Source organism: Nicotiana tomentosiformis, chromosome 9 (assembly GCF_000390325.3).
Source record: "Nicotiana tomentosiformis chromosome 9, ASM39032v3, whole genome shotgun sequence".
Classification (NCBI taxonomy): Eukaryota; Viridiplantae; Streptophyta; class Magnoliopsida; order Solanales; family Solanaceae; genus Nicotiana; species Nicotiana tomentosiformis.
This window is the reverse complement of record NC_090820.1, coordinates 107,121,256-107,142,107: the sequence shown is the minus strand read 5'-3', so window position 1 is coordinate 107,142,107 and position 20,852 is coordinate 107,121,256. Positions and strand designations below refer to the sequence as shown.

Genomic DNA, 20,852 nt, shown 5'->3' with positions numbered 1-20,852 from the left:
TATTTTCTTCCACTTTGGTCCCTACTGCTTACTGCTGCTGCTTTCTTCCATCTAATTTTCTGGCTTTTTGATTGTTGTTATTATCTTTCTCTCTATTGTTCCTTTTCATTTTCTTGAGCCGGGGGTTTATCGGAAACAACCTCTCTGCCTTCCCATAGTAGGGGTAAGGTCTGCGTGCATACTGCCCTCCCAAGACCCCACTTGTGGGATTCCAATGAATTTGTTGTTGTTGTTGATAACTATGGTGTTTGGGCCTACTTGCGCACAGCTCAACTAGGTACACAGGGTACCTGCTGCCCCCTACACTAGCACAGGTACCGGGTAAACCAAGAACTCTTTAGTTCTACATATGGATTACCTAATTCATACCACAGTTGCACTAGTAGTGTCTGCTGTGGAACTTGATTATTTCATCTCTTGCAATAGAGTCAACAAATTAAATGCAGCATTATGACAGCAAAACGTTCTCACTCTGTATGAATTGCTGACAGTTGCTCATTAAAAATGCAAAATATGTGAAATCCACATTTGGCAAAGTTTTCACTGATGTGCTTCACTGCTTCTAGCCAATGCAGTTGGATGCTGGAGAATAGTTCTCTTCTGATATATAGCACAAATGCCTTAATTGGTGTCTCTCTGGGAACTTGCAGTTGCAGTTCTTGATGATTTCACTCAGCAGAATTTACAAATTAAATGTAGCATGCATAGTTGTCTTAGTTAGGGTTCGCAATTAAATATTTATATATTTAATTAATTTTCTACTATAAATATAGTGTTTAAGTAGAAGTGACTCGGTTTGTCCGAATCTGCACCTAATAAGCTTGCTACGCCTCTGGTTTCAGGGGATAAGCTTTCTCCTCAAAGGCGGTCTTCGCTCTGCATCACAAATGGGTGGCTACGCAACGTCTAATCCCACCTAGTTGAGAGCTTTTTCTGTTCTGATTTGTTAGCTATCAACTTCCTCTCAAACATGCAAGAACATGTGAATAAGAGTGTACTCCTTTAACACTTTTGTAGTATAAGATTGAAGGAGAACATAATCTAATTTTCCTTAGCTTCGATTAGGGCTGCTTATCGGGCGGATTGGGCGGTTATTTACTCTTAACGGTTTGGCTTATCGTTTATCGGCTTTTAAATGTATTAATCCGCTAGTCACCCGATAAGATATCGGGCGGATTGGTATCGGTTTAGCTCTTATCGGGCGGTTTATCGGATTGTTTGCTGACCGCTGTGACTCAAAATAAAATTCCTATGCTCAGCAGACTACATTCCAGTCTATAGAATATGGCACCTAAGAAGAGAGCTAAATAGAAGAAATATAGAGCTACATTCCAGCGTATTTCCCAGTAGAATCATCTCCGGGGATGAGCCTATTAACAACTTATAACTATCAGAAGAAATAGAAGAGAACACTGGGTATAACACATGACATCAAAATTATCTAATAGTAACTAATTGGAATAGTAAATTATAACTAAATGTCTAATAGTAAATTAGTAATAGATAGAGTATTGGAAGTGGAAGAAGGGTTTTTGATTATTTAATATATATATATATATATATATATATATATATATATATATATATATATATATTCTTAACGGGTTAACGGATTATCCGTTAAGAAAATTGAATAATCCGCCCCCAAACCGATAAGCCGTTAATAAAAAAATTCCAATCCGTTCCCCGTCCATTAAACCGTTAAACCGATACCAATAAGCCATTAAGCTTCGGTTTCGGTTCGGTTTTCGGTTTTGGTTCGGTTTTGAACACCCCTAGCTTCGATCTCAAGATAGCTTGAATTCCGGTGCCGTAGTGGGAAACCAAAAAAAATAAAAAATACTTTCTGCCGCAAATCTGGATTTGATCAGCCCTAATACGGGTATCAGATATATGGTAAAAAACAAAAACAATAGATTTTTGTAGTATAAACTTTAGATAGTAGAATGTGCAAATTTTCGGATTATATAACAAGATTGTCATAAATATTTAAAACAAATAACGTAGTCGGCAGGATTCGAACCTGCGCGGGCTAAGCCCACATGGTTTCTAGTCATGCCTGATAACCACTCTGGCACGACCACTTGATGGCTTGCACTTCTTCTCACGCTAATATAGAACTAAACTTAATTCCTCTGCTACTTCTCCTTGCACTTCAAAGTAACTTTTTAATCTTGAACGCATCCAAGGGGGTTTTACAATTCACCAAACAAGTGACATTTTGTTGGGCGCCAAAAACTTAAAAATAGGGCTGGCAAGTGGGCCGGTCCCGAGTCAGGCCTAAATTAAACTGGCCAAACGGGCTTTTTCTAAGGATCGGCCTGGGACAGGGACCGTTTGGACCCGGGCTAAACAGTCCCGGACCGCGGGCTAAGTGGGCTAAGTGGGCCCAATATTTTTATTTTTTTTAAAAAAAAATAGATATTAGAGACAAAAAGATGTTAAAATAAATATCTAAGATGTATAGATATTCGAATATATATAATATATAAGATGTATATATAGTATAGTATATATAGCTTATATATATATATATATATATCTTATATACTATATACATCTTATATACTATATATAAGATGTATATATAGTATAGTATATACATCTTATATATAGTATATAAGATGTATATAGTATATAAGATATATATATATATATATATAAGCTATATATATAAAAAAGTTATATTCGATAAGCTATATATACAGCTTATATACAATATATAAGATGTATATATAGTATAGTATATATATTAGTCTAAAGACAAAAGGATGTTAAAAATAATATCTAAGTCTAAAGACAAAAATATTGTAAAGAGATATGCCTTGTAATTTTATTATAGCATTAAAAAATATGGCAATATCTTTCTTATTCTTTATCCCCCTATGGAACGAGCACAACAAGGTGCTAATACCACCATTGAGAAGAAAAAAAACTAATCAAGATGTGCCAAAATATAAGTTACATAATACATACTAATTTTTGTTCATACAAGTTACATGGTATCTCTTACAAACTTCATAAAATCTATCAAGGTCCGGAGAAATTTTCGTTGGTGGTGGCAAAAAAGTTGCTTGGTCATCGCCACTTCCGGGCGAAGCAACATCCTCCGCAAGTTCAGCTAGCATTTCTTCGTAAGCTTCGTCTTCATCTGGTTGTGATTCAGCAAGTCCAAAATTTCTTCTTTCCGACCGGATCCAATCTCTGAAAAGTATTGATTTTTTCAAATTCTCCCTTGTAGATGCTCTATAATCACCGAGTTGAAGTCTTGCTTGACTGAAAGTGCTCTCTGATGCCACTGTTGAAGCTTGAATAGTTAAAATATCTCGGGCCATTCTTGAAAGAACCGGAAAGTGTTTTTCTTTGTCCTTCTACCATTCCAAAAGATTAAAGGAACCGTCGGGATTCACTTCCTCAATTCCCTGCGATAAATAAACTTCAAGCTCATTTAGTTATGAAAAATCACTACTACTAGAACCTTGAGAACCCCTAAACCCCGCCCAAGCACTAAGTGCTCTTACTCCCGCAGTTCTTTTAGATGATTGAGAATCAGAAGAAGAATGAGTTAGAACATTTGGTCTAGCATGATTTAATACAGCTTGATAAGTATTAAAAATAGTTTGAGCATTTATTCTAATTGAGGATATTGTTTCCGGAAGTTGAGACAATTCCTCATCTTTAAGTGCTAAACCTTTATAAACAGTTTCATACAAAAAATGAGGACCTCCTAATTTCATACAAGGATTTAACAAAGCAGAAACACCATAAATAGGGGGAATCGGGAAAAAATATTTTTTAAACTTTTTTCTCATAGAATCAATAGCAAGTTTATAAATTTCCCCACCCTCTGAAAAATGAGCAAACAAATTTGCAAGTTCTGCAATATAAACTAAACAGTTAGGAAATAGTAGGATAATATTGCCCAGAAAATTCATTTGTAGCAATATGAAATTTTTCTAAAAATTCTACAAGTATTTTAACATTAGCCCAATCCCCATTTGTAAGGTGCTCATCATCATCACGTACATGTGCATTAAATGTTGAGTTTATGGGGTTTCTATATTCATATATAACAACCAAACTTTTATACATGTAATTCCATCTAGTTGGACAAGGTTTAGGAACCTTTCTTTCTCTTAGGCCAAATTCATCGCATCTTTTAAAATATTATATAAGTCTACTTCTACGGTTTGAATAAAAAAGCCAGTTAAGAGCCATTTTAACCTTTTCAATTTCAATATTTAAAATTCTCATACCATCACCCACAATTAAATGGTAAATATGACAAATACATCTAACATGAAAAATATCACTAAATGTAGGATTTAGCGTAGTGGTAAGCAAGGCTATAGCATTTGTGTTACTAGTAGCATTATCCATTGAAATTGATATTATTTTATCACTAATACAAAAATATCTACAAATATCTATAACCGTGCAAGCAATAAACTGCCATGTGTGATATGAATTAATTATTCCATAAGAAATAATGCGCTTTTTGCATTATCCAATCCTCATCAATCCAATAACTGGTAACAGTAAGGTAATCACAGTCGTTACCACTTCTACCAATATCAGTTGTAATAGCAACACGACAATTTATATGAGTAAATAAATAGCGCAAATATTGGTCATATTCATGTTTATATTTATAAATATCGCTCTTTACGGTTGTGCGAGGAAAACCTTTATAAGTAGGATTAAAAAATTTTCTAATATAATGCATAAAGTTAGGATCAAAAGGAAAACTATAGGGTAAGTACATAACAGTTACCATTTTTGCCAATTTTTTCCGATCTTTTGTGGATCATAATATAAAATACCACCGGTAACAGTGTTAATTCCCGGTTGAAATTGATTTGAACCGGTACTAGGGTCAACCTGACTAGCAGTAGGTAGACTTTTCCCCTCGGCCAAAGCTTTCAGATGAAGATATCTCACTTTTATCTTGAGGGTGTTTCATTATGTGTCTGGCCAAAGTTTCCGTCCCCCCCGCGATCCAAAATATTTAAAAACTAACTCCGTGCTATAAGGTTTACACTTAGCCTTATTTTCTGGAATTAGTTGAGTAAAAAATGGCCAAACGGGAGATGTTTTCGTCCGTTTGCTAGGCTGTCTAGAAAAAGTAGGGGTAGTAACAGGAGTATCAAATGGGGCATCATTTGGATTTGCAGGGTTACCACTAGTTGGGTTAACATCAGGAGCATGACTAGTTGGTGTATCATCATCCGGTTGAGTTTCATCAAAATCTATTTCCTCATCATCATTTTCATCAATAGTTGGATTAGAATAAAGAGCATTCATTAATTCATGGTCTAATTGTTCACCAGATCTAATATTATGACAAAATTGACTTTCAGTAAATTGTAATAAACTATTATCGCTATCAAGAATAGCAGGTGTAGGACGTATATGGAGTTTGGTTCGGGGAGCCCGGGGCAGTGGGGAGGAACAAATTGAGCACTAGATTCGTCACTCTTGGATTTTTCCTTATTTTTACCAAAACGTTTTTTTAAGGAAGCCATCTTAATTAATAAAGTAATAGAAAATAAATAAAACAAACAAAATTATAATATTAAAACTTAAGAGTTGGAACGAATTTACCGAATTGACGAATAACTTGTTGGAAATTGATTATCGTTGAAGATTTCAATTCACCAACTTCACAATTGTTTCACAAATTGTAACAATAAAGTAAGCAATAGTAGCAATTATAGAAGAAAATTAGAGAGAGATTGTGATATATTGATGATTTTGTAAGAAAAAATAAAAGAATGATGGAGTATTTATTGTTGAAAATAGGAAAAAAGTGTAATTATAAAAAGTTTGGGATTAAAACAAAGTTGGGGGGTTAAATGGCTATTTTATAAATAGCCAACGACTATTTTTTAACAGCCCAACGGCTATATTTTTTTTAAAAAAAAAAAAATTAAAAAAATAGCCATTGGGACCGTTTGGCCCGCTAAGGAACCGGGACGGTCCCGGGCCCTGACGGACTAACGGTCCGGGCATGACAGGTACAAACCATAGGACCGGCCCGCGAGACCGGCCCAGGCCCACTAAAATTGGGCCAAACGATCCTGGCCCGTTTGGCCCGCGGTCCCGGGCTTGGACCGGCCCACTTGACACCTTAGCGACCCCTAAAGCTTGACCATACCTCAACAATGGCTTCCTCTTCTATAGCTTCAAGTTCCACAGCTTTCATCAATAAGGTAACAATTAAATTAATGCAAAAATCAAGATTTGTTGCATTTTGAGGAAAATTTCACTGACCCTTTTTCTGATATTCTTTTTTTTTGTTATGCAGGAAGATGTGGGTTTATCAGCTTTTTCTTCACAACATTCAGTTTCAGTCCAAACTGCAAAGAAAAGGGTTTCCAAGAAAAAAGTTTCTGTGATGACATCAAAGCAGACTGAGAGAAAACCTGCCACCACTGGCTCAGTTAGGATTCTTGATTATTTTATGCTCTTTAATTGAAAAAAAGTGAACTTTTTTTAGTAAGGGATTTTGGGTTTGGTGATTTTTGATTGTTTTGTGCTCTTTATTTGAAAAAAGTTGTCCTTTTTAGTATTTTGTTTTTGGATTGTTTTGTGCTCTTTAATTGGGAGAAAAGTTTGTATCTTTTGGTTGTTTTGCGCTCTTTAATTTAAAAAAAAAGATAATTTTTTTACCATGGGTTTGTATTTTTGATTGTTTTGTGTTCTTTAATTGAAAAAACTTTGACTTTTTTTAGTATTGGATTTGGTGAATCTTGATTATTGGGTTTGTATTTTTGATTGTTTTGTGCTCTTTAATTGCAAAAAAATTGATCTTTTTTAGTATTGAGTTTGTAGTTTTGATTGTTTTGTGCTCTTTAATTGAAAAAAGTTGGCTTTTTTAGTATGATTTTGGTTTTGTTTGATTTTTATTAATGGGTTTGTTGCATATGTTTTTAGGTGAAGACTGGGATGACTATGACTGAGAAGATATTAGCTAAGGCTTCTGGCAAGCCTGAAGTGAGCCCTGGTGATAATATTTGGGTTAATGTTGATGTTCTTATGATCCATGATGTATCTGGCCCTGGCGCTTTTGGAATTTTTAAGAAAGAGTTTGGGCAGAATGCTAAGGTATGTCCTGCCAGTAGAGTACTTTATCATGCAAATTCATTGTGTTGGAATTTAATTTTGCTGCTAGTACTTGGAAACTGATTCTTAATTTTTATGGTTTCTATGTTTCTATGGCAAGAGCTTATGTTGTTGACTAGACACACTTATTCGAATTATATATCTAATGAATGTTTCCTTGTTTCAATATCATAGGTTTGGGATCCTGAGAAGCTTGTCGTTATACTCACGGGCGGGGCCTAAGGCGAAATCATATTTGGAGACCCTTAATCCCAGTATAATTCCACTAGTGGGATCTGGGGAGGATAGTTTGTACGCATACCTTACCCCTACCCTGGAGTAGAGAGGCTGTTTCCGATAGACCCTCGGCTCCCTCCCTCCAAGAATTCCCTACCTTGCTCTTGGGGTGACTGGAACTCACAAACTCTTGATTGGAAGTGGAGGGTGCTCACCACTAAATCAACCCACTCTTGTCAAATATACTAATTAATGAGGGAAGAAAATTATTATAATTTATAAATTTATTATATAAAATAACCTCAATCAAGTATAATATTTTTTTTATTCTAATTATTTATAGAAATTATATAATATATAATAATAATAATAATAATAATTTAAAATAAATTTGGGTGTATTCAAAATTTGAGGCCTAAGTGAATGGCCTCACTGGCCAAAGTTCTGCACCGAACAAAATATTAAGTACTATGACATTAAAGATCTGGGGAACTTCCGCGTATGGCTATTTCCTCTAAGAAAATTCCAACTCTTTTACTTTTTTTGTCTGCCTCTTAAATGGAAAACTAAATTTGTGATAACTATACAGGCTAATCCTGATTGCAAGGGCGTTTGCCACGTTGCTCTTGCGCAAGAAGGTCACTGCAGACCTGGAGAGGTGAATTATCTTTGCCAATATCCACTGTCGAGACGTTTTAATATGTGTTGGCATATGCTTTAACTTTACGAAATCGTTATGTTTGCTCCCAGGTTTTGCTGGGTACAGACTCCCATACATGTACTGCTGGAGCTTTCGGGCAATTTGCCACTGGAATTGGCAATACTGATGCAGGTTTTGTGTTGGGTACTGGCAAGATTCTGCTCAAGGTATGTGATTCTTGCCTTTATGGGATGTAGTTCTGGATTTATGTTTGTGTTGTTTGATTTTCTTGCCAATAAGAAATTCCTAATTAAATATCCAGAGGATCTTTATCTACATTGTCTACTGTTCCTTAGAGGTGTAACTCACTTTCTTTGTGTTGTCTCTTACCAAAGACTTGGCCTTTTTACTTCAGACAATATATACAGAGCTAAAGACTTGGAATAGTAAATGCTAAGCTCATGGAGCATGGCGCTGAGCTTGAAGGTCTAACCATCTAATAAAACGCGGTTTAATGCATGTAAAAGAAGAAAAAGCAATATGCTACAAAAAATGTATTAAAAAACATGGTGTAGGCTTAATGATTTTCTCTTTGAAGATTGAAGGATGAACAACAACTGACAGTCACATATGTCTCTTCTACATTTTTACTTTTCATAGTGACTCTTCGATTCCCGAGGGTCTATCGGAAACAACCTCTCTGCCTTTTCCCGAAGGTAGGGGTAAGGTCTGCGTACACACTACCTTCCCCAGACCCTACTTGTGGGATTTCTAATGTAACATTTGTATGATGCAAGCGCCTCCAACTCTGAGATTTGTAATGGATGGTGAAATGCCCGATTTCTAAGCTCTCTTTCCTAATGTACATAGTCTTTGAAATTTAACATCTGTATGATGCAGGTGCCTCCAACTCTGAGATTTGTAATGGATGGTGAAATGCCCGATTACTTGCTTGCTAAGGATTTGATTTTGCAAGTAAGTACCCATTAGATGCTCTACATTTCATTTATGTGTGCTGTTTCATGTGAATAAAAACAAGCCGTAAGTAATCTGTTATGTCTCTTTTTCTGTTTTGCTGCAACATTGTTTGGTTGATAAATTTCAAAGTTCAAATTCTTGTCCTTTGTTCCAAATTGCAGATTATTGGTGAAATTTCTGTGGCTGGTGCTACATACAAAGCAATGGAGTTTGTCGGCACGGCAGTTGAAAGCTTGAGTGTAATTTTTTTTTAAAAAATCTTGTTGATGGAAGTAACAAGGTAAAATCTTTAATTAATATTGGCGTTCGTTGTTTTAATAGATGGAAGAAAGAATGACATTATGCAATATGGTTATTGAAGCTGGGGAAAGAATGGTGTCATCCCAGCTGATAAAACGACATATGACTATCTTGAGGTTAGTGGAGAAGCTGGGGGTTAAACTTTTTCTCCTTAAATTGTTCCACCTCCCTCGTGAATTTAACGTCATTCGACATATGCTGCCCAAAAGGTCCAATAACTTTATAATCATGGGTGGCCGAAATAAAGAACTGTTGTTCTTGCTAATGTCCGTTCATTTTCTGCTGTCTCAGGGCAGGATTTCTGTGCCTTATGAACCTGTTTATAGTGATGAAGAAGCCAGGTATTTAACACGAAAGACCGTTGCAGCAATGTCACTATTTGATTCCGTATCGTTCTAGTGTGCATTTGTCTCAGTCTTGAAAATTTTCAACTTGATTCACATAATGTCTGATATTTGAAATACTAGAATATGCAAAATATATTGCAAAAAGTGCAAAATACGGGATCAACTGCAAAGAAGCAGAGCTCTAATCAGTAAAAAACTTTGTTGCAAAGAAGATATCAGCATATGTTCAAGTTGAAGAATAAGGTCGACACATGTTTTGGGTTTAAAAAGGTGGGAAATTAGTTAACGAGAAAGATTTGTTCTATAGTATACTTGTAGAAATAATTGTTCTATATTCCTGGAGAATATGGTGACACAATTTCACAGCAAAAAACAAATGCCTTTTTTGCCATCATTTTCTTGTAACGAGAAAGAGTAATTTAGTGAAGTTGACGAAGAATAGGAAGGAGGAGTAGATGTCTTGAAAACTGACAAAATCAGAAAATGTTATTAAACTGCTCTTGATCTTAGCTTAAAGGCCAAGAAAGTTCCGAAAATATTACTGGACTGCAGTTATTAGTTATGCCTTTGTGTCTAGCTGATTAGATTCTTGTTGTGAGGCTCATTATGTAACTCAATAATGGAATTTTGGCCCATGTTGAATGTTTGGGAATACTCTGTTCAATTTGTGCTTTCAGCTAGTCGTGAAATTCTAACTGATGAACATTAGGAATTGGTTGCCTTAAGAATTGTAAATGTGTTTTTGGTCGTGGAATGTTTGTATTTGGATAGAGCTAACAACAGAAGGGTCGAAGATTGGTTTCTTTTCAAAATGTTTGGGATATAGAAGTCTTTTAGTAAAGCAATAGCCTCCGTCATGAAATTGACTTATTTAATCTTCGAGATTGTAGGGTTTTATTTATTTGATACAACTCTATCATAAGTGTTGTGGACATCTAGTCATCTTCTATTTACCCTTCTTCTGTTCTTTTCTTTCCTCAACCAAAAGATAATATTAAGTTGTCATTTGTCAGCTCAAATTGCGATGACTTTTACATTTATGAATTTTTAATTTTTAATTTTTTTGATTTTTGTATACTCAGATATCTTAAGGAGTACAGATTCGATATTTCAAAGTTGGAGCCCTTAGTGGCAAAGGTAGGTTATATTCTAGCCTTCTCTCTTTGTGGAATTCATCAATGATCAATGGTATTAACAGTGTTGGGTTGTGAATATAATTCATAAGCTGTCAAAATTTGAACTAAATTTTATACTATTAAGAGGTCAAGAACAATAGTACAGTGCTCTTTGCATAGCTTTAAGCTTGTTTTCTTGTTTAATACTTTGGTATTATTTGCTCTGGAGATAAATTTCTACTCATGTTGAGTACTGTGCTCCAAATGTTCTAAATCTTCTGTGCATCCTGCAGCCTCATTCTCCTGATAATCGTGCTTTGGCAAGAGAATGCAAAGATGTCAAAATCAATAGAGTATATATTGGATCTTGTACTGGTGGAAAAACAGAGGACTTCATGGCTGCTGCAAAAGTTTTTCTAGCTTCTGTAAGATGTTACTCCATTTATCTATATATTGATTTGGTGCACTCAGCAAAACATGGCTACTTCTGTGATTCGGTTGTACTTTTTTCCCCCTCTGGCACTTCTCGTAAAGGTAAATGCGAACTGTCTATTTCTAGTCAACCATTAGGGTTGAAGGTGATAAAATGGTCAAAGAACCATCAAGTCACCCCGATTCACTCAATTTAAATAAGTTCACTGACCGATATCCTCTTATTTGTTTACTTCTTTATAAGTTTCCAAAAATTGAAGATCAAGATTGGGTCTTCACAATGTAGGATTATACCCATTACTAAGAAAATGTTTCTTAAATAAGTTGTTTGCAATTAATCGCCTCTACTGCTGCCTGATGAATGCAATGTACTAGAGACCATGACCAACAGTCTTGAAATAACGTTTTTCTTTTCATTAGAAAGTGATTTGAAAAAGAATAATTTTCATTCAGAAGAAATTGTATATTTATGTTTAAGCATATTGTAATGGTCAATGGTTTTACATTTACTGATACGTCTTTAGTTTTACCTGTTTTATTGCAAGTCCTACGATCACAGTAGAAGCAGGGATCAATATCGCCAATCAACTAGGTGCAGTTAAGACTTGTATGTTGTTATTATACTTAAACTAGGTGCAGTGATTTTGAGGAGTCCTTTGTTTTGGTTAGAGATTTTTATGGCCATGTTGGCATAAATGATAAGATTTAGAGAATCTCTAGTTACAAAGAACCTTTTGCCGTCAAAGACAAACTTTTTGGTAATGGAATGAAATTGGCTTGAATAGAGTGAAATGAATACCGAGGAGTCATATATCATCTAGCTTATTCCAACAAGTTTGGAATTGACGCTTAGATGATTGATGGATTAACTTCTTTACTTTCACAATTTTATCCATTGAATTCTGCATTATGGTCGGACTCAACAGTTGACAACCTGACGCGCATGATGTAATGTTGCTTTTTCCATATTAAAAAAAAAAAAATATATATATATATATATATATATATAATGCTTTCCACGTTAGGCCAATTGTTCTTTTTTCAAGTTGTATTCTTTTTTCTTTAGATTTGTTGTTGTCCTATTTTTGTGTAATGCACATGTGCAATGATGCTTCACCATGTTTCACAATTATCTGAAACTACTTTGATGCTTTGTCGCTTTTTTTTGTGGGTTGCTCTAGTGGTGAGCACCCTCCACTTCCAACCAAGAGGTTGTGAGTTCGAGTCACCCCAAGAGCAAGGTGAGGAGTTCTTGGAGGGAGTGAACCGAGGGTCTATCGGAAACAGCCCCTCTACCCCAGGGTAGGGTTAAGGTCTACGTACACACTACCCTCCACAGACCCCACTAGTGGGATTATACTGGGTGGTTGCTGTTGTTTTGTGGCAATCTTGGCTCGCTTATTTCTGCTCCTGCTCCGGAGGTAGAGGAAATACTTCATTTTTCATGATTAAGTCCTTATTTGTCTCGTGTTTAACCATGCAATAAGACTCAGAACCCTAGATCAGATCTTCAATTATGTTTTCCAATTGATTCTAAATGTTGAATGTTCTGTTTCTTTATTAGATAACTTAGAAAATGGAAAGTGCAAGTTCTATGATGTACTTCCAAGTAAGCGGGATATATTAAATCTTTCATGCTAAACAAATAACATTGTCTTACGCAGGGTAAGAAGGTAAAGGTTCCAACTTTCCTTGTTCCTGCTACGCAAAAGGTTCGTTAATCTTATTTTTCATCCTGCTACTATCTTGGTATCTCAGCCAAAAAAATATCACTGCAGAAGTACCATATGATGTAAATGTTAAAAAACCGTTTCAGGTATGGATGGATGTATATAGCCTCCCAGTTCCAGGATCCGGCGGCAAAACATGTTCCCAGATTTTTGAGGAGGCAGGCTGCGATACACCTGCAAGTCCTAATTGTGGTGCTTGTTTGGGTGGCCCTAAAGACACGCACGCACGCATGAATGAAGCTCAGGCAAGTTGTTAGTTGTTTTATATGAATAGTTAACTTGCCACTAATATGCTACTCCCTCTGTTCCAATTTATGTGGCATGATTCGGAGTATGAGGGTCAAAGTTCTTAATTTTGACCATGAAATTAGACATAGATTCTTCAAGCTTTTGAAAACAAAATTTACATTTTCGGAAACTACCTCAAAAGTATTATAAGTCATAGTAATTTAGAACTCAAAATATTTATAAAATATTTAAGAAAAATACGGTCAAAGAACAACCTCATAGACTCCCCAAATAGTAATGTTGCCACATAAATTGAAACAGAGGGAGTACTATTTAGGTGTATTTGACTCTCGAGTAAACATCATTGGCTTGTCTGGGACAAATAGGATATGTGATAGTTGATTTTTCCTTCACCACGAATAAGTTAAATCAATCTTATGCCGTAGTTGAAAATGCATTGGACACTTTCCAAGCTGGAACATATTTTTATAAAGCTAGTTTATAATGGTCACATCATTGAAATTTGATGTATTCTTATCGTAATGTTTTCCTTCAGAATAATTATAAATGAAGAGATAACTTCAGAAGTATTAACATGAAACATGTTTGTCTCTTGTGATTTAACCCTTTCTTAGAAATCATAAATGTTTCTTCTGCGTCTAGTATACAAATAATCGACAGCTATAATTAGCATCATGATATTTAGCACATAGACTGAGTCCAGAATAGTTTAAAATAGCAAGAAATTGTATGGACTTCATTTGTACTAGACACAGAAGAAACATGCCGACCGCAACTTGTTTGGGAGTGAGGCGTGTTGTTATATGTTGTAGTTGTGATGTTCGGAGGTTATTGGCGGGTAGGAGCAGAGCTAGTGAATGGGTTACGGGTTTGGCCGAACCCGTAACTTTGGTCCAAACTCTGTATTTGTCTTAAACAATTCTTTCAATATGTACAAAATTATTGATTTAGAACGCAGTAGCTTAAACATACTAGAATCCCGAATCTACAACTTCAAATCTTGGCTCCACCTCTATTGGCGGGTTGGTAAATTCTGGAAGGTCTTCCCAAATCCGTTCCTTTTGGTTTTTGTTTCCTTTTTTATATCTGTTTTGTATAGAATGCCTGAATTCCTAACATCAGCATCTTTCCTATGTAAATTTGCTCGCTATGTTCTTTCTCCTTGGCGGTATCTAGAACCCAAGTTCTCCAGATGCAGAACCTTTCTATTGATGATTTTGAGAGTCAAACGTGTCAATGGGATGTAGGTAGGTCGTTACTTGACATTACGAATGGTTGTTTTGCAGGTCTGTGTATCAACTACGAATAGGAACTTTCCTGGTCGAATGGGACACAAGGAAGGCCAGATATATCTTGCATCGCCGTATACAGCTGCAGCATCAGCATTGACTGGTTATGTCACTGATCCCAGAGAGTTTTTGCAGTGAAGCGCTTTGATTAACTCGTTTTAGGAGTTGGGAGTATGTTGCATCACTAATAGATGAGTAACTTAAGCTCTTATGTGTAGGTTAATACCGGAAAAATGCGACTATGTGCTCTCTTTTTCTCATGTTTACTCCAGGAAATGGATATTCTGCAATTAAATGAGTCGTCCTTACTCCTATTTATGTCTTCTTTGTGTATTACTGGAGTCTAATGGTTATTGCATTGGGACAAGAATTTGCTTGAAAATAACACTGCATGGCCGCCTTAAAAATTTAATAGCCCAAAATTTTGCACTTTACCCGAAATGTCCAGTGAAATAAATTTAATATCAAATCATAGCCATTAGCACAACTATTACCGTCTGATAACTAAAAATTTTCAAATCTCCGTATCCAGACAACATCACATACTCTTAAAAATTTTATTATTTATTATACACGTTTTCCAACTTAACTTAATCTCTTTCGTTTCATTTCTCAACAATAATTTTTTATCTTCTAGAACCCAATCACCCGTAGAAGTTACTCACTATCTTTTTTTTTTGTCTTCTTCTCCTTCATTTTCTTTCTGTCTATTTCTCTCTCTTCTTTATATTCCTTCTCCTTTTTCTATTTCTCACTTCAGATCTAGATTTCTTTCTTTTTATTTTGCATTTTATATGGAAAAGCTTCTTTTGAGTAGATAGAAAAGTTGCCAAAAATTCAATTTAAATCTTAAAAGAATTTCTTCGATTAATGCTACGGTAATGATATTAGAATGTCAGTAGAAGAGGTGAAATTTTCTAGTCAAGATTTATGTATTTCTGTTGGTGCTTTATTGGTGGTTATGGTAATTTTTGTGAGGATATGAGATTTTATGATAGATCGACGGGTTATTTTTTCATACAGGTGGTTGCTTCTTGTCATAATGGTGTTTTGTGAGTGAAGATCTTTTACAGTGAGTGTTGATGGTGGATCTAGGTTTAATAAGGAAGCTGAACGGTACTTATATGTAATTTAGTATAAATATTATATATATATATATATATATATATATATATATATATATATATATATATATATAGTTATACAATGTATTAAATATTTTATATACACATATATAGAGTTGTACATATACGATAATTTGTATTGTAGTTTGGTATAAAAATTATATATATTGTATATACATTGTATCCTAGGTTTGGCAATGCACTTTGTGTATATTGAGTGTATTATGAACGTGTTTGTATATCCAAAGCGTATATTGAATTTTTTAAACATGATTATATAGTGTATATATACTACACAATACGTATACATTGTGTATATACTATGTATGTATAATATATATAATATTTATCCATACTATATACAAATTATATACATAATTTATACACGATTAATACATATTATGCAACTATATTTTTGTATAAAAATTATATATAAACTGTTACATATGTATAGACGATGTATATTTACAGTTAAACAGTATATAAAAGTTTTATATACAATATTTCCTGAGTTTGACAATGTATTCCGAGCTGTTGTGTATTTTAAGTGTATAAAAAATATTGTTCAACGATGTATAAAAAATGTATAGTACGTGTACAACCTATACTTCACCTTCTTCTTCTTCTTCTTCTTCTTCTTCTTCTTCTTCTTCTTCTTCTTCTTCTTCTTCTTATATCATGGGTATTTTTGCTTTTATAATATTATATTTTTCTAAATTGGATCACTAAAAATTTATTCTTTGTAAAAGTTAAAAAGGGGATTATAATTTGTGTATAATAGGAAAAAGTTTGGTGGTTGTGGAGAAGACAATTGGGTTTGATGGAATTTTGGGGCTGAAAGGATAGTCTTTACGGGGATTTCACGAATGATTTTGGGGGTGATTTGGAGAGACTTTAAAAATTTTAACTGCTAACATTAATTTTAAAAGAATGTTAGGCTAGAGGTTGGGCTAGCAGCTATTATGTTGCATTGAGGAGCTAGAGTCTCTTGTTGGTTTTCTAGGTTTCACTTGCTAGCACTTATAATTATTTTTGGGCTATAAATTGTATACCTTATTTTGTGGCTACCAGTTGTCATTAGTTTTCATCGAGTGGCTACAAATGAATTTCTCTTATTTAATAATGCTGATTTATGCTTTTTTGAAAGCTCAAAACAAACATGTTTATTTTGTTTCCTTTGCTAATTAAAGCCCAAATCATGTCAATGAAGGGGTTTATGCATCTATACCCAGTTTTGGGATCACAATTAAACTTATACCCACTTTGCAAATAAGTTTGCAAGTCTACCCACTTTACGGTCAACTTCAAACTTATCGGGGCTGAAGTTAAAAAAAATTAGTCCGAAGTGAAAAATTTGTATTTCAAATGCACTTAAGGCCAAATGGGTTTGAAGTGTAATCAATGCTTTCTTGCACTTAAGGCCAATAAATCTAGAGTGAAAAATTATACTTCAGATGCACTTAAGACCAAAGGGTCTGAAGTGCAATAAATTTTTTCCTACACTTAAGGCCAATAAGTCTGAAGTGAAAAATTGCACTTCAGATGCACTTAAAGCCAAATAGGTGTGAAGTGCAACCAATGGCTTCATGCACTTAAGGCCAATAAGTCTGAAGTAAAAAATTGCACTTCAGATGCACTTAAGGCCAAAAGGACTGAAGTGCAACCAACGATTTCATGCACTTAATGCTAAATAGGCCCGAAGTGCAAATTGCCGAGAAACAGAAATTTGTTCTTCGAATTTTAACAATCCAATATATGATTTAATACCTAAATCTACTCCAAATAAGCTCAAATTTGAAACATAGCCTTCAAATATCATTAAGAACAAACCCCAATCATCAATTTTGTCAAAACAACAATAAATCTAAGAAACTCATTTTGCAACTAAGAAAAAGAAAAAGAAGAAATTCTAAGCAATAGTAAAAAAATAAAACGCCACAATAGCTGCCACTGTAACATATCATAAACTATCTTAAAATATTTTCACAAACACCATATAAAATCATTGTTACCCAAAGAAGAAGAAAAAGAAGAAGAAGAAGAAGAAGGATGAGGAGGAGGATGAGGAGGAGGAGGAAGAAAAGAGAAAAAATCCCGAAGTTATTTAAACAGTGGGTATAAATTTAAAAAATAAAAATAAAAAGTGGGTACAAGTTAAATAGGGGCGACCAAATAGGGCGCCCATGCAATTTTTACGTGAATGAGGCCTTCAATAGGAACTGTTTTACCTCAATATCATAGGGCTTCATGTTGTTGATCAAAATGGGAAAAAATAAAAAAATAGCCCGATTTACAACTGATAATTGAAAAATAGTCATAGTTTCAAAAGTAGTTAGAATTTAGTCACTTTTTTATGTAAAGATAAAGTTTGAACAAAACACCCTTAAAAATCTGGAATTATTGCACCATAATATGATGGAGTTCGAAATTCTTACATATGAGATTTTAACATAATATGCTGGAATTTTATAATGTGCTGGGGTTGCAACGTATATGCTGGAAGTTTATGCGCATGAGTTTCATAATCCAGTATGCTAGAACTTTTTGTGTTTCATCTAAGATATTTTTGTTTAAATTTTATCTCTGCATAAAATAGTTGTTATTTTTCAATGATTTTATAAACATTGACTATTTTTTTTATTACCAACCCGAAAACTGGCCAGCACATGCTATTTTCACGATCAAAATAGACAAGCATCTCAACCCTTTTTTTTAATATAACCATTTGGAATTTGGAATTTACATACCAACTAAGTCGAATTTGCGCCTTGTGGGGCCCATAAAAGGGGAAATACTCCATATCAAAGATTTTTTTTCCATTCCAGTGACTCGGTCAAAGCGCTAGGAAGGAGTTAAAAAAAGGAAGCAAAAGAATTCTTTTCAAGAGATTTGTTAATCAATAACAAGACAATGTATATAAATTCGACAATTTCTGCTAAAGACCAAATATTATTTTGACAATTTTTGCTCCACAAAAATCAAAATAATTACAGCATTGTAAATAAATATAACAATGAACAAATTTAGTGAAAAGAGTGACCTAAACAACAAGATTCCCCAATTAAATTCCTGAATAGCATCTTCAATATCATTAATCTTGCAACTCAGCCTTAAAATCAAATTCGGCTTGGTATTGGGCTTTCAAAGCCATAATCGGCTAGCATTGGATGGACCAAATAGAATTTGCCTTTAATGGGCCTCCATAAACAAACTTGTCATTTTGCATTGGACCTCCATATTCATTTCCACTATACTTCACAATGGGCTTTCCAATTTGTGGTATTGATGTCTCTTTAGGTTTGTCACCAACTCCAAAACCTTTGGATTTTGTAATTGATTGTTCATCAATTACTTTAGTTGTGGGCTCATTTTTGTTACCAATTTCTAACTCAATAATTTTGAGCTTGGACTTGGGCTTTTCATTATTGGACAATTATAACTAGATGACTCTTTGCTCATAATTGAATCACTCAAAATAGAACCTGCATTACCTTTTTACCTTCTGATTTTGGTTTCTCCCTTAGATATCTACACTATTAATAAGAGAACTTGCTTTTCCTCCCTTCTTCATCATATGAGTTGGAGGCTCAAATAAAATACTAAGTATTTAGTCATAGTAATTATTGCTCACAAGATCATATCCGATGGATCCACCAATTTTAGGCCAATCAGAATTCATCAATAAAATTTAGGAACACCATTAAGTATGTAAACACACGATAAAATAGATATAATTATTAATTCATGTTTCATGCGGACGTGCATAGTATTCTTATGATTCCGAAATGCTAAAAAATAATATTAGTCATGATGAGTATTGCCTATGATACCGTATTCGAGTGATCCATCAATTTTTAGGCCAATCGAAGTTCGTCAACCAGACTCAAAAAATTATCATGTATATACACACAAAGAAATGGATATAATCATCAATTTATGTTTCATGATCCCAAAATGCCAAAAAATGATATTAGTCTTGGAGAAGCTATGAGTATTACTGACTAGGCCATTTTTAATTGACCCATCAAATTTCAGGTCAATCGGAGTTCGTCAATTTTTTAAGTATCGATAGGATCCAAGTTACCGTGCATATCATGAGTAGGTTCTATGTGATCGTGCATAGTATTTTTATGACCTCGAAAATCTAAAAACGATGTTAATCATGGTAAAAATTACTCACAAGGTCATATCAATGGATCCGCCAATTTTTAGGCCAATCGAAGTCCATCAACTAAACTCAAGATAATCATATATATATATATATATATAAACACACGAAAAATGGGCATAATCATTAATTCATATTTTATGACTTAAAAATGCTAAAATATAATGTTAGTCATGGTAAGTGTTATTCACAAGGCGGTATTCGATGGATCCACCAATTTTAGGCCACTCGCAATCCATCAACCAAATTTAGAAAATCATTATGTATATCAACAGACAAAAAAAGGACATAATTATTAATTATTATTTCATGCGGCCGTGCATAATATTTTTAAACCCGAGAAGCTAAAAATGATGTTAGTCATGAGTACTGCTCACAATGCCTTTTCCGAAGAATCCATCAATTTTTAGGCTAATGGGAGTCCGTCAACCAAATTTTAAAAAATCATCATATATATAAACAAACAAAAAATATTATTTACACTCATTGTTTACATCAAATTAATAGATACATGATAAATATTTGGCATCTAAACTTTAACCACTTAACTATGACTCATTATATATATATATTCTTACCTCATTATACTACTGATAACTAATAAAGTTACTGTCATGTGATTAGGAGGTCACGAGTTCGAAGTGTGAAAATAGATTTTTCAAGAAATGCAGGGTACAATAAATATTTCGGAAAATGGCCAAAAATGCCTTTGAACTATTTGAAATAGCTCAAAAATGCCCTCCATTTTTTTGGGTACCAAAAATATCCTTGTCGTTTCTATGTTTTGGACCACAAATGCCCTTAAGCCGTTAGTCTTGCCATTGAAGGTGACATGACAGTCCAACTAGGTTAGATTTGTTTACATGACCATCCACCTAAGCAATCCAGCATGACAAAATTATTTTTTCTGATTTTTTTTTTTGAAAAAATTATTTTTCCGGAAATGTTTTTAAAATACAAAATAAACACTTATTCCGAAAAAAGTAATTTTTTTTCAAAACAATTATTTATTTCGGAAATTTTTATTAAAATACAAAATCAACACTTATTCCAAAAAAGTAAAAAAATTTCGGAAAAATAACCCCTAAATATTTATTTTTTCCGGTTTTTTTTTACTTTTTTCGGAATAAGTGTTGATT

At 34.0% G+C, this 20,852-nt stretch overlaps 1 protein-coding gene, 1 non-coding gene and 1 pseudogene across 2 annotated transcripts; 2 read left to right on the top strand and 1 right to left on the bottom strand.

The window, feature by feature from the left end:
* Nucleotides 1-2,002: 2,002 nt before the first annotated feature.
* TRNAS-AGA (transfer RNA serine (anticodon AGA)) lies at nt 2,003-2,084 on the bottom strand. The gene has a single exon. It is a non-coding gene; the product is annotated as a tRNA-Ser (tRNA).
* Nucleotides 2,085-6,140: 4,056 nt separating this feature from the next.
* Nucleotides 6,141-7,638, top strand: LOC138891424 (3-isopropylmalate dehydratase large subunit, chloroplastic-like). The gene is made up of 4 exons (XM_070185861.1): nt 6,141-6,212; nt 6,308-6,442; nt 6,937-7,107; nt 7,300-7,638. The coding sequence occupies exons 1-4, from the start codon at nt 6,165-6,167 to the stop codon at nt 7,345-7,347; spliced, it is 402 nt and encodes a 133-aa protein (XP_070041962.1). The 5' UTR covers nt 6,141-6,164; the 3' UTR covers nt 7,348-7,638.
* A 115-nt stretch (nt 7,639-7,753) lies between these two features.
* On the top strand, nt 7,754-14,744 carry LOC104113499 (3-isopropylmalate dehydratase large subunit, chloroplastic-like; annotated as a pseudogene).
* Nucleotides 14,745-20,852: the final 6,108 nt, after the last annotated feature.

Excerpts from the sequence above, each read along its gene's own strand:
- LOC138891424 (XM_070185861.1), top strand. The coding sequence starts at position 6,165 with ATGGCTTCCTCTTCTATAGCTTCAAGTTCCACAGCTTTCATCAATAAG. Across the intron at positions 6,443-6,936 it reads AACCTGCCACCACTGGCTCA|GTGAAGACTGGGATGACTAT; the intron begins GTTAGGATTCTT and ends ATATGTTTTTAG. Across the intron at positions 7,108-7,299 it reads AGTTTGGGCAGAATGCTAAG|GTTTGGGATCCTGAGAAGCT; the intron begins GTATGTCCTGCC and ends TCAATATCATAG.